General features: G+C 43.7%; 1 protein-coding gene across 1 annotated transcript in view; it reads right to left on the reverse strand.

Moving 5' to 3' along the window:
- Positions 1–10,261, reverse strand: part of NIBAN1 (niban apoptosis regulator 1) — a 128,701-nt gene extending 118,440 nt beyond the window's left edge. The window contains exon 1 of the mRNA XM_077824920.1: positions 10,082–10,261. Within this exon, the coding sequence (XP_077681046.1) occupies positions 10,082–10,136 (55 nt within the window). The 5' untranslated portion in view covers positions 10,137–10,261. The remainder of the gene's footprint in view (positions 1–10,081) is intronic.
- Positions 10,262–13,604: the final 3,343 nt, after the last annotated feature.

Raw genomic sequence — 13,604 nt, forward strand, 5'->3', positions numbered from 1 at the left:
TTCCAGATGAATAATTCCCTAAACACTCCAGTGCATAGTTTGTACAGATTAAGAGAAAAAAATCTCATCAGAATTTGCCTGTCTTTTGCAAAATTCTGTTCTACTTGCAGACATACAGCAAGTTAGAAACTGAAAGTATGTATTACAGTTTAACAGAAAGTCAAATGCACAGTCTGAGAGCTGCCCTGTATTCCCCTCCCCCGAAAAAGGCCAAATTTTTCACAATCTATTCCAATTTATTCTTCCATTCTCCTGTGTCCCTGTTAACGATTAAATTCAAACTGGCTCCCTCACTTGTTACAGCTGAATTCCATAGCTGCCTGTGCTCACCCTGCAAAAACAGTCTTTCTTCAAGTTGCAAGGACCAACTTCTCTCCTCGATACCTAGGGGATTTGGGAGTATAACTTAATAAATAACTGACTGATTTCCCTTTCTCTTCCTTGTGAATAAAGAGGAAAATAGGCCCCATCTAGTCTCTAAAACCTACACACACGGAACAGTTCTATTTGGAAGTTGAGGGTGTCCAATATCCCTCAGAAGTTCATTGCGTTTAATGAATCATTAAATGATTAATTGCATCCTCAGTGGTAAATTACACTTTTATTAGTTACATACTAATCCTTATAGACAAAAACAATTACTAGGAGCCCATTACAAATAGAAATAACTAATAGTTTTCACAGCTGAAAGAAAATTAGAATTATAGGGAAGATTTGATAGTGAAGAATCAAAAATGAGGTATTCTGTATGGTTCATTACTTCATGCCAGATTCTACTCAGTTACAACTGTGCACCCCCACTTCATTCCATAGACAGAATTTTCAGAAGGGCTTAGCACTACATTGTTTAAAAAAAAAAAATCTTTTTTGAAAAACACATACAAAAAAGTGTTTTGCAACAAGTTTAATAAAATGACCATCTCATTTTTTACCAGCTTTGCTTATACCAAAAATTGGTGGTAGATTTTAAAAAGAGCTCAGTTCACATTTAGAGTCAGCTCCGGGTGCTAAACTACTTTGAAAGCCTAGCCTCAATTACTGGTGCTGGGCACTTGAAGTCTGCTCTTAAACCCTTTCAAAAATCTGGCCCTATAGAGCTGCATATGGATTACGGAGCAGAATTTGGCCCATTAACTCTAAACTGGGAAACTGGTAAGATCTGCTAGGTCATCTTGTCCATCCTCCAGCTATCCCCCCAGCTATGTAGAATTGTTTCCTAGATATTACACAAGTATTTTTCCTTGTTAATATTAAATGTCTCAAACAATAAGGCTTCTATTACTTTCCTTTGAAATCTATGGCAGGGTCTATTAGATCTTGTTATCAAGAAGTTTTTCCTTAATTTCACCACATTACTTCTAGTTATACTCCCTAGTACCACCCTAAATAATGCCTTTCCCTGTTGGGTGCTGCACCCACTAATAGACAAATTATGTTACACACACCCGCCACCACTACAAATTTACTTCATCCTTAGTCAAGTTAGATTTATAAAATGTTACGATTTTTCCACATAAATCAATCCCTCCAGCCCCCTACTTATCATTGTCACTCTTTTCTAAACTACCTCCAGCTCGTTGACAACAATCTGCAGTTCCTTCTTTTAGGGCCTGATCCAAGGTCCATTGAAGTCAATAGAAAGACTCTCTTTAACTTCAGCAGGTTTTAGGTCAAGCCCTTAGCATTTACATTTCTTATATATTTGTCATTCTGACATCCTGGGGAACTTAAAGCTTTATTGAATTTAAAAAAATCAACTCTTTTAAAGCTATAGTAAATTAAATACCCCCTTCCTGTGTGGAAGAAACAAGAAAACCCTACCAATTCCCAAGACTGCAAGCCATGGTAGTGCCTAAACTCTGCAGAGCAGTGTGAGGTATGGGGGAGCTGGATTTCAAGAAAACCTGTAGATCTCCATCGTTCTACAGGGTAAGGGGAAATCAGGACCCCAGTGAGCTACTAACAAAGAAAGGCCCAAAAATACAGAGTTTAAGAAACAACAAAATGGACAAAGCCTTTAAACGGAGGTTGCAACTACGTATGTTCAACAAAAAATCTTACGGTATTAAAGCCCTAAGCCCTTAAAAATATCGAAGTGAACAGGTAAGGGAAGAGAGATATATACCTAATTCCACTCACAGTTCATATAATCTCTTAAATGTACATGTGTACAGGAAGTGGTGTTGGCAGCTCAGCGGTGTTGCACTCTTCCTTCTGAGTCAGTAGTGATCTAATACGTCAATAGGCACTGTGTTGCTGGAGATGCCATCTTTTAGATGGTTGTGTTCATTAAAGATCCTATGCCACTTTTTATCAGATTAACGTTGGTGTTAACCTTGATGTCTTGTCCAAATTCAAAATAGGGTAATTGCGCATGCCTACATACATTCCACCTGCAGTCATAATTGGCTATGATACACAGCCCCAACCAGCTATCAAGTGTTGCTGTGTGCTATTAAACAGCTGCTGCTTTTCAATCCAGAAATTACTACTTTTCAGTGAGGAAAATATTCCTTAGGAGAGAGATTTTCAAAATCACCTAGAGGATTTGGATGCCTGAATCAGGGACTAACCCACTCTGGTTTCAGGTCATCCACTGCCACTCAGGTGATTCTGGGGCTCCCAGCAGTTAGGTTGTTTAGATGGCTAAATCATCTGGCTAAATCACAACAGTCCAGAGTTAATCCAAATCCAAAAGGAAATGTAAATAACAGAATAAATAAAATAAATCTTCTGTACTAGACAACTGCCAGGCACAGCCCATCTTCCTTTTAGGGTCTGCCTCTTCTTCAACAGTCCTTAGCCCATCTCTTGGGCTCAGCTTCCAGTCCTCCTGGGTTGGAATCAGTCTCTTTTCCCCACTGTTGATGGGAATAGATTCATAGATATTTAGATCAGAAGGGACCATTATGATCATCTAGTCTGACCTCCTGCACAACGCAGGCCACAGAATTTCACGCACCACTCCTGCGAAAAACCTCTCACCTATGTCTGAGCTATTGAAGTCCTCAAAACATGGTTTAAAGACTTCAAGGAGCAGAAAATCCTCCAGCAAGTGACCCATGCCCCATGCTACAGAGGAAGGCAAAAAACCTCCAGCGCCTCTTCCAATCTGCCCTGGAGGAAAATTCCTTCCCGACCCCAAAAATGGCAATCAGCTAAACCCTGAGCATATGGGCAAGATTCACCAGCCAGATACTACAGAAAATTCTTTCCTGGGTAACTCAGATCCCACCCCATATAATATCCCATCACAGGCCATTGGGCCTATTTACCATGAATATTTAATTACCAAAACCCTCCCATCATACCATCTCCTCCATAAATTTATCGAGTTTAATCTTAAAGCCAGATAGATCCCCCTCAGAACATGGCAACATAAGGGAACCCACACTCACCTTTTACTGTGGATTCCCAGCTCTGGGTCCCTAGACAACTGGGATATCCACCCATGTACTGCAAGCTGCCCTGTCTTTTCTTCCCTGGCTTTCTTCCTATATGCTCAGCCTGGCTTTCTCACTGACCCTTTCCTGCCTATTTTCCTGCTCTTTAACAGAGCATTCCCTTCCAGGTCCACTCTCTTTGGGGTCTTCCTCACTGAACTCAAGCTGACCTTTTCATCTCCCTGCAGGCCTGGCTCTGACTCACATGCTCCCATCATATTAATCCTGGACTCATTCCCTGTCCCTGGGGTGTCGGACTACAGTTGGGCAGGTGTAGCTGAGCCCCAACCTCTCAGAGGGACAGTTCCCCTGTGAGAATACCCTATTCTCATCAATTTCTAATGGAAATTGAACATCCAGATCTCTGAAGTGGCATTGAAAACTCTACCCTGTACACTTCTGTTACTTAACCCTCACAAAATCCTAGTGAGTGAAGTAATTACTGCATGAAGCAAAATACTGAGATCCTCACATGAAAGGCCCTATACATAATTTTTTTCCATATGCATCTTGTTAGACATTTGTGACCTTCTCTCCCTGACCCAGGCCTGAGCATGGTGATCCAGGCCCTCATGGCTTAATGAGTAGCCTCTATGCTATAGCTAATGAGGACCATGTGCTAACTACAAGTAGAATGTGGACACTTGCCGATTAAGAGTTGCTAGCCACAGGAAATATATTGTATTAGCATTTCAACAACTACACTGGCTTCCCATTTGTATTCAGGTACAGCTCTAGGTGTTGACTTAGATGTATAAATCCCTCAGTGGTTTGGGACCTGGATATCTAATGGCTAACCCCCCCAGCTGCCACAGTAGTTGAGTAAATTGGGGTACTTGAGTTTACAGTCCCCAGATTTGATAATCCTGGGGCTGATAGAAGGGTGGTCTCAAAGGGTTCGACCCTTCTCTCTGGAATTCACTTCCCCAACTGGTTCATCAAGGCCTGAATTTGTAGACCTTTAGGTCACAGTACAAGGCCTAACTCTTTTTCTAAGGGTATGACTACACTGCAATAAAACATCCACGGCTGCCACATATCATCTGACTCAGGCTCACGCAGCTCAAGCTTCAGGGCTACAAAATTGCAGTGTAGACATTTGAGCTTGGGCTGGAGCCTGGTATTATCATTTCCTTCTCAACTCTTGATTTCCTTCCATGCTATCCAATGTATCTAAAACCCCTTCTTGAGCTGGTTCCACCATCTCTCCTCAAAGGCTCTGTCTACACTAGAGATCTTACAGCAGCAAAGCTGTACCGATGCAACTGTGCTGCTATACGATCTCCCATGTAGCCACTCTATGCCGTTGGGAGAGAGCTCTCCTGACGACATAATTAAACCACCTCCAATGAGTGGCAGTAGCAATGTCAGCAGAGTATCTCCTGCTGACATAGCACTGTCATACCGGCACTTCTGTCCGTGTAACTTATGTCAGTCAGTGATGTGTTTTTTTCACACCTCTGAACAACATAAGTTTTACTGACAAAAGTGCTAGTGTAGACATAGCCAAACTACCCTTAAACTATTCTTCTTCCTGGAAGTCTGTATACTCTAGTACTCCCCTCAAATACACAAGAAACAAACAAAGCCCAGAAATGTGGAATCTACCAGATGTGTCTATTTGTAAGCAAAGTAACCACATGATGTTACTGCGTATCTAATTTATCCTTACCCTTACCACACAACATATCAAGTAAAAATGTGAGACGGGGTTATCTTATTACCATGTTTGAACATGGAGCAGTGTAGATAAGCCCTTAGAGTCAAATCCCAAAGTCTTTACTTAGGGGCTCCTCTAAATAGGGACACTGAAAAATTAATCCAAATTAACTAAAGGTGTGAATTTAAAGTGGATTAGTTAAACTGCATTAAAACCCTCTATGGACTCTCTTATTCAGAATTAAAGTGGCCTTAATTCAGTTTATCTTAATTGACTGTGAATTAAGTAAACCACATTAAGGCCATTTTAATTCTGAATGAGAGTGTCCACAGAAGGTCAGAATGCAGTTTTACTAATCCAGTTCAAATTTACACTTTCAGTTCATTTGGCTTAATTTTCCTGACTGTCCATGTAGACAAGCCTTTACCTCGTCAAACTGCCACTGACTTGAAAAGGGATGGAATAAAAATGGAGGAAGAACCTCAGAATTTGGTCTTGAGGTTGTAAACTTCTCAGAGCTGAGACTTCATCTCTTATCAGTCGAGCATCATGCACATTTGCCCATTATGGGACAAATTCACTACTGGTGCAGAGGTCTGGCAAAGCCCCATGCATTGCTTAAGCCTCACATAGGAGTTGTAAGGATGACAGATGAGTGGAGCTGCTATATTGGGGTACCTATGAACTACCTCAAAATACCAAACTGATCTCTGCACAGAAATTTATGGGGCTGGCATGGAAGGTAAGGAGCTGCAGATACTAATTCAGCCTGCAAGCTGGAATAGCAGTCTAGCGCCCTGAAACTGATTTGGGAGGATGTGGAAATGACATTCATAACTATTAAACATGGTGCACTCCATCTACACAGAACCCCAGACACTGGGGCTTTAAGAAGGTCGAGTGTTTCCCCCTTTCTAAGTTATTCCCATGCAATCTAGGATATGTAGCTGAATGCATTTTCTAAATAAAATAAGATATATGAAGTAGTACTGTTAAGTCTGATCCTGCAAGATTACTCATGTGAATAGTTCCACTAAAGTCACATGAATAAGGGTTTGGGTTTATTGTTATTTAGAGATTCACATGCTGCTGGCGTATAGTTTTACTGACAAAAAAGAAACAACAACAAAAAAAGGGGAAAAGCAGCTGTCTCTTCTCATTTTGCTGTTATTTCTAAAGCCCTCCATTACCCTCATTGTGAAAAACATCCAACTGGCTTTCTAAAATTAAGCAAGATTGTTTTAATTGCTTGCCTTTCTAATATAAGCACTGATTCATCCTCTTCCCTTTTTGAAAGAGAAGCACTGTCACATCCTCCCTGGTTTCTTGAAGAACTTGCCACATGACCTCTACCAAAAGATAGCCATTGATAAACAAGGACTGAATCTTGCAAACCCCCACCAAAGCCAACTGGAGTATTGTATGGTGTGCACTTGCTGGACTGGGTCCTAAACAGATATCAGGAATTAAAGACACGCTTCCATCTTCCTCCCTTCTCCCACTAAAAGTAGTACTATAGGCTGTTTTCTTCCCAAGATTAAAACAAATAAAAAATAAAAATCAACCATTATTCATAGCAGGAGTTAGAAGCAGGAATTGTTTAGTTACACAAAGATCCTTTCCAGACTGAAAATGGATTATGGCCCGACGCATTCTAAACAAATATTTACTTCTTAACTGTCTGACAATGGTTCTCTCCATTCCCCTCACAGACAAGAGTGCCAAGAGCAGGAACTTGAAAAAGTTTTTGCTTTCATGCATCTAAAGGGCTAGTATAAAACAGTCTCCTTATCTGCAGTAACTAGGTATTGGTCCTTTAAGAGACTCACAACTCTCATCATCAGGTCTCAATGACCAAGAAGCTGAGATACTGCCTTGAAGTTGAAAATTACACTGGGACTGATCTTGCCCTCTTGTCCTTCCCCACTGTATGAATGGCAGGAGGGGAGCCAAAGAGGAGGAGCCCATTGACATATTTATCATGGTTCTGTCCTGTGCTGAGTCTATCCTCCACAGTCTGGAGGAAACTAACAGAGCTGCAGAGGCAGCTGATCTCCCCCCTTGCACATTAGGAAACATACAGATCTCCCATGTAGGCTCCACAATTTGGCCCATTATTCTTCATCTGATAGTGATTTATTCATTTTAAAACGTTCTAATTTGGGCACACTCATGAGAGAGACAGTTCATTATTCATTTTCCATGAGGTTCCTAAAGGAGTGGCAGTTCTACATTCTTACTCCAGCACAGATCACACCACTAACAAAATAATGCAGTGAACGCCAACTAAAATAGCAAACAGCACTGAGCAGTCAGACTGCATTTTGTACCAAAAAGGTTTTGACTCAGTTGGCCCTGAACCAGTAGGACTCCTACTGGCTTCAACAGAAGTTTTGTCTCAGTACCAACTATATGATTCCTCCCCACACACACCTTTTTATGTATGTTTTGTTTAGCAAAAGCAGATTTTCAGACATAAAATTGGTCACATAAACATCAGCTGTTACTACAGTGATGGGGGCATATATACATCTAGACAGATAGTAACAAAAAGTTTGACATTTTTTATCTATTTCCCTTTACAAGCAAATATATATATTCTGGAAAATTAAGTTGTCATTTTCTTTATCACTTTAACAATAAACACAAGCAGATGTGACGGTCCAGACACCCCAAGGGGAGAACAAGAGGGGCTGAACACCAAGAATAAGCAGTTGAATCAACTGGTTGTATACAACGTTATTGTGTACAAATATACATCAAGTAAGGTCTTTTAATAAAAGCTTGTATGTTCTGTACTTGACGGTCATTGGGAAAGATGTTTACAGATTATGGCTATGGCTATTTATGCTTGCTACTGCCTCTCACAGAGTGGATTTATTATGCCCATGGAAGAGCTCTCTCCTGTCAGCATAGAGCACCCATGTAGTGCTTCTAGTGTAGACTAGCCCTATGCGTAGAACACTAATGGTAACTAGGGTGCAACTACCACATAACTTCAGCATAGGAAAGTAATCAGGCCGGGGGTGGAATATCTCACAGGCTAGTTGCTTCCCTGGCACTAATTCTGACAACCTACTATGGAACAACACAGAGGAAGACAATGGTGGACCATTAAAGTTAATGGAAAGACATTGAAACTGAAAAGAAAATCCCAGTCTTGGATAACTAAGGAAGGAGGGAATTTCCCCTGCTCTGTATAAACACAAATTACCATAGTCTGAAAGGCAAAAGGGGAATTTAGATAATATACATGTGTAAAGCCTGAGATTGCATCTTTATGTTTATTTTCTGGGTAACTTGTCTGTGGTTGCTTTTCCTTACCGTTTCACCTTTGATTCTATGATTTCTCTATTAAACAAACTTTTTTGGGTATTTTACCCCAAACTAACCTCTGTTGTTCAAACTGTGGGAAGTGTGTTTGCCAAAGTGAACTGATAGGTGGGGAGAGATTTCATTTCTTCAGGGGTGATGAGCCAAAGTGGAAAATATGAATATCTGGTCATTAAAAACTCAGGAAAACAGATTTGGGGGAACTCCAGACCAGAACAGGGGTTGTTGAAGTCATCCTGCAAGAAATAACTAGGTTGGTGGAAGGCAGAGTTGAGCCCTTTATGTTTGTACGCTGACTACTGGTGTCAGAGCTCTGAGTCATATAGGCAAAGTATTAAGGCACCCAACATTACAAGGCAGGTGATGACAGAACCCCTTACTAGTCTGGGTAACTCAAGTCCTTTCCAGATTATCTATGTAATCCAAAACCCAGACGAAACTTTATTGGCTTCAAAGGACTTGGTACTATCAGCTTTGTATGCTGGCCCTAAGAGCCTGATTTTGCAAAGTATAGAAGGACCACAGAGTTGAGATCTTGACATCAGGTGGACACTCTTTCCAGTTTCAGGATATTTTGGCCCTCTCTGATTTTATGTGTTTATTTTATTTATTTATTTTACACAAAGCATGGCCAATCATTAAGAGCTCAAAAGCATTAAATATTGGAATGTGAAAAATCATTTGCTTTGAATCAGGTGATATGTTGGCCCTCTCTGAAGTGATCTGCCCCTGTTCCCCAATTCAGCACATGCTTAAATGCTTTGCTGAAGTCCCACAACTTTAATAGGCCCCAGACAGCATGGAAGGCATTTTCAACAATGGCAAGATGGTATAGTTCACATACTTTCAATGTATGATTTATAATTATCCAGTCTCAACTGCCTGGTTTTATTGGGTTACGACCCCTAAAACTGAAAACCCTCCATCTGGAGAGGGCAATGCAAGCAGCTGTATTTACTTTCCAAAAACAAAAATATTTGCCTTCACCAATATTTTTCCTGCCCTCCTCTGCTCCCCCCTTGCCAAGTTTGCCTAATTTTACACTAACTTCAGGCTCCGACTCTAGTTTACTGGGAGTCCCTCTGTAAAAGGGCAGCAGCACCCAGACCCACCCATTCAGTCCCCCGTCCCATTGCCAGGCAGAAACGTCTGGGGCACTCCGTCATACAGTGAACTTCCCACTATAGCTGTGCTGCTTTCTGCAGGTCTGGTCCCGGAGGCTCCTGAGAACAGGCTTTGCCTAATCCTTTGGCAGGCAGATACAGCAGGGTCGGTGCTCATGACAATAAGTTACCCAGAAGTATCAATTTCTCCTGCCTACCTCTCAGATCTCTGCAGTGGAGAGTGTCCTGTCTGCCTGCTGCCTTCACTTTCTGCAAACACTGAACACTGCTAGACTTTTAAGCAGCACCGTTTCCCCCCCAAAGCAGCCAGCTTCTCCCCCTCCCGGAATTAAAATTCTGATGCAAACGTGGTGGTGGCCGCTGCCTGTCTCCTGTCACTGGATCTCAGGGAGCATCCAGACTGGGAGGCAGCCAGCCGTTAAATACTTCGCAACTTCAGAACCGCCCACGAATCACCGCGTCCCTCTGCCTAGCTTGTATCGATCGTCTGCGGGCCGGCAGGCAGCAGCGCCGTACGGTACCTCGGATGTAGCTGCATTTGCTCTCGTCCAGCAGGCTGGAGGCAGAGCCGCCCATGGCGCGGGCAGGGGCTGCAGCGCCGGACACGAGCTGCGGGAGGGCGCGAGCGGCTCGGAGCGCTCCTCGGGCCGGTCTGCAGGAGAGGCGGCTGGCGTGGCGGAGCTCCGCGTCTCCTCGCAACAGCCGCTCAGCCCGGGCTGGCCGCTTCGGATCGGGAGGGTGGTTTTTCTCTCTCCCTCCTCTTCAGTCGGAGCGCAAACTTCCTCCGAAAGGCACCGCCTTCTCCTGCGCCTCCTCTGCTCCCCGGGGCGGTGGCGGGCGGGCGGGCTGGCTGGGCGGGGGAGCTCTGCTCGCCCCCGGGCAGGCTCCCCCCTGTCGTCACTCACCCCTGTTCCCGCAGCAGCTGGCTCCTCCCGCCCGTCTCTCTCCCCAGCTTCTCCCACCCTCTGGTTCCCTCTATTTATTGCTGCCCGTTCAGGCAGCACGGTTCCTGCTCCCCCGCCTCTCCTGTAGCTTCCCCCCGCCTTGGGGCTGTCACCATTGAGCACCACTGTCCCCCTCACGGGGCTCGCGGGTCCCCCTCGCCAGGCCCAGCCCGCGGGCTGCACGACAGACGGCGTTCGAGAGCCGCGGAGGCGGAGCCCGCCAAGGGGAAAACCGCTGCTGCCAGGTAGCGGTGTCTTAGCCCGTTTGAAGCCGAACAGCGCAGCCCGAAGCAGCTGTGTCGTCGCCCCTCTGCCGTTTGCTGCCTGCGTCAGAACAAGGGGAAACCCGCTTGCACCAGGTGAAGCGTCTCTTGCGTGGTGACCGAGGCTCCTTCAGACACTATATGTTCCCACACAGGAGGTATCGGAGGAAAAGCCCCACCCACCCCGCCCCCCAGTGATTTCCCCAACACCCCCCCATCAGTTTTGTGAACTATTTACATGCCAATTTAGTGACTGGAAATTTGAATTGAAATTGAAACATTTATACACACTTTAAAAGCATAGACAGTGTATGATAAAATACATGTATCTGAAAAAGTATAATAGATTTGAAAAGTATGAACATAGACTAGGTTCCTTATACAGCTGTTGTTTTTTATGACAATGTAGGTGCATTCATTTTGGTGATGTTAGCCAACCTAATAATTTCAAATGATGATTTGTAAGTAAAGTCTAAATGAGCTCTCCCTTACACTAGTGATGAGCTGGGGCTGGGGGGAAAGGCTTCAGGGCCAGATTGTGTTTGCATTCACACCTAATCTACCCAGGTATCCAGCAAACAGAGCTGTGTTGCCTAAATGATAGATTTTGGCTGGGATTGGGTTACAAATCACTTGAATGCGGGCGGGGGGTGGGGGGGAATGAAATGTTGTTGTTTTTATTGTATGAATAAAGGGCAGTAGAACAGTACTTAGGCTGTGTTGATTGAGAGAATCAAGAGAGAGGGGTCTGTCTCCACTGTTTAAAGACAGAGCTGATTAGGCTCCATAGATAGTCTTTTGTTCTGTTAAGTGACCAGGACAGCTGAAATCACTGATAAGCAGGTCTAAGTGCTTAGACCTGCTGTGGGACAATGTTTCTGTGGAAGACACAGCCCAGACTAAACTAGCTGTGAGGCTCCCCCACTGAGAGCTCAGCTAAAATTGCTGAGAGCTGGTGGAACCTCAAGAGACTAACTCACAGAGATCACGGTGGCAGCAGAAGGTGATTGCGCAGGGCCATTAGCAACAGAGTGGCAGAGTGAATGGTGGTATAATGAACAGCAGCGGCCAGAGTAAACAGCGAGCAGCTGGAGGAAGAGCAAGGTGCCTTCTTGCCCCCCACCTGGGAAGTGTACTCAGGTGAAAGCACCTCTGAACTCTGAGTCTCCACTGACCGAGGACAACACTGATGAGTGGTTTCAGAGTAACAGCCATGTTAGTCTGTATTCGCAAAAAGAAAAGGAGTACTTGTGGCACCTTAGAGACTAACCAATTTATTTGAGCATGAGCTTTCGTGAGCTACAGCTCACTTCATCGGATTCATACTGTGGAAACTGCAGAAGACATTATATATATACAGAGACCATGAAACAATACCTCTTCCCACCCCACTCTCCTGCTGGTAATAGCTTATCTAAAGTGATCATCAAGTTGGGCCATTTCCAGCACAAATCCAGGTTTTCTCACCCCCCGCTCCCCCCCGCCACACAAACTCACTCTCCTGCTGGTAATAGCCCATCCAAAGTGACCACTTTCTTTAAAATGTGTATGATAATCAAGGTGGGCCATTTCCAGCACAAATCCAGGTTTTCTCACCCCCCCACCCCGCTCCAAAAACCACACACACAAACTCACTCTCCTGCTGGTAATGGCTCATCCAAAGCGACCACTCTCCCTACAATGTGCATGATAATCAAGGTGGGCCATTTCCAGCATAAATCTAAGTTTAACCAGAACGTCGGGGGGGAGTTAGAAAAAAACAAGGGGAAATAGGCTACCTTGCAAGCTATTACCAGCAGGAGAGTGAGTTTGTGGGGTTGGGGGCGGAGGGTGAGAAAACCTGGATTTGTGCTGGAAATGGCCCAACTTGATGATCACTTTAGATAAACTATTACCAGCAGGACAGTGGGGTGGGAGGAGGTATTGTTTCATGGTCTTTGTGTGTATATAATGTCTTCTGCAGTTTCCCACAGTATGCATCCGATGAAGTGAGCTGTAGCTCACGAAAGCTCATGCTCAAATAAATTGGTTAGTCTCTAAGGTGCCACATGTACTCCTTTTCTTTTTACTGATGAGTGGGGTGCGGTGGAGGGAAAAATGTGGGGAACGTTAAATAAATGTTTGTTGGATTATATTTTAGTGACTTTGCTCCAGAATGCTAGATTTGTGACTGGGAATGGAAACTTATATAAATATATTTCCTAGTAAGCCAAGATTTTTAAAATGCATTATTTGCCAAGGTTGTTATCTCACATCATTGCTATCTTGAGGTCATTATGTTGGGGAGTTTCTGTACTAAACATTTTTATTATTATAATTTAATTTTTACATAAGAATTGTCATACTGGGTCAGACCAATTGTCCATATAGCCCACTATCCTGTCTTCTGACAGTGGTCAAGGCCAGGTGCTTCAGAGTGAATGAACAGAATAGGTAATCATCAAGTGATCCATCCCCTGTTGCCCATTCCCAGCTTCTGGCAAACAGGCTAGGGACACTCAGAGCATGGTGTTGCATCCCTCCCCCTCCTGGCTAATAGCCACTGATGGACCTATTCTCCAGGAATTTATCTAGTTCTTTTTTAAATCCTGTTATAGTTTTGGTCTTCACAGCATCCCCTGGCAAAGAGTTCCACGGGTTGACTTCATGTTGTGTGAAGAAGTACTTCATTTTGTTTTGTTTTTTAAACCTGCTGCCTATTAATTTCATTGGGTGACTACTAGTTCTTTTGTTATGTGAAGGATTAAATAACGTTTCCTTATTCACTTTCTTCACACCAGTCAATATTTTATAGATCTCTACCATATCTTCTCCCCACCCCCCAGTCGTCTCTTTTC

Source organism: Eretmochelys imbricata, chromosome 8 (assembly GCF_965152235.1).
Source record: "Eretmochelys imbricata isolate rEreImb1 chromosome 8, rEreImb1.hap1, whole genome shotgun sequence".
Taxonomy (NCBI): domain Eukaryota; kingdom Metazoa; phylum Chordata; order Testudines; family Cheloniidae; genus Eretmochelys; species Eretmochelys imbricata.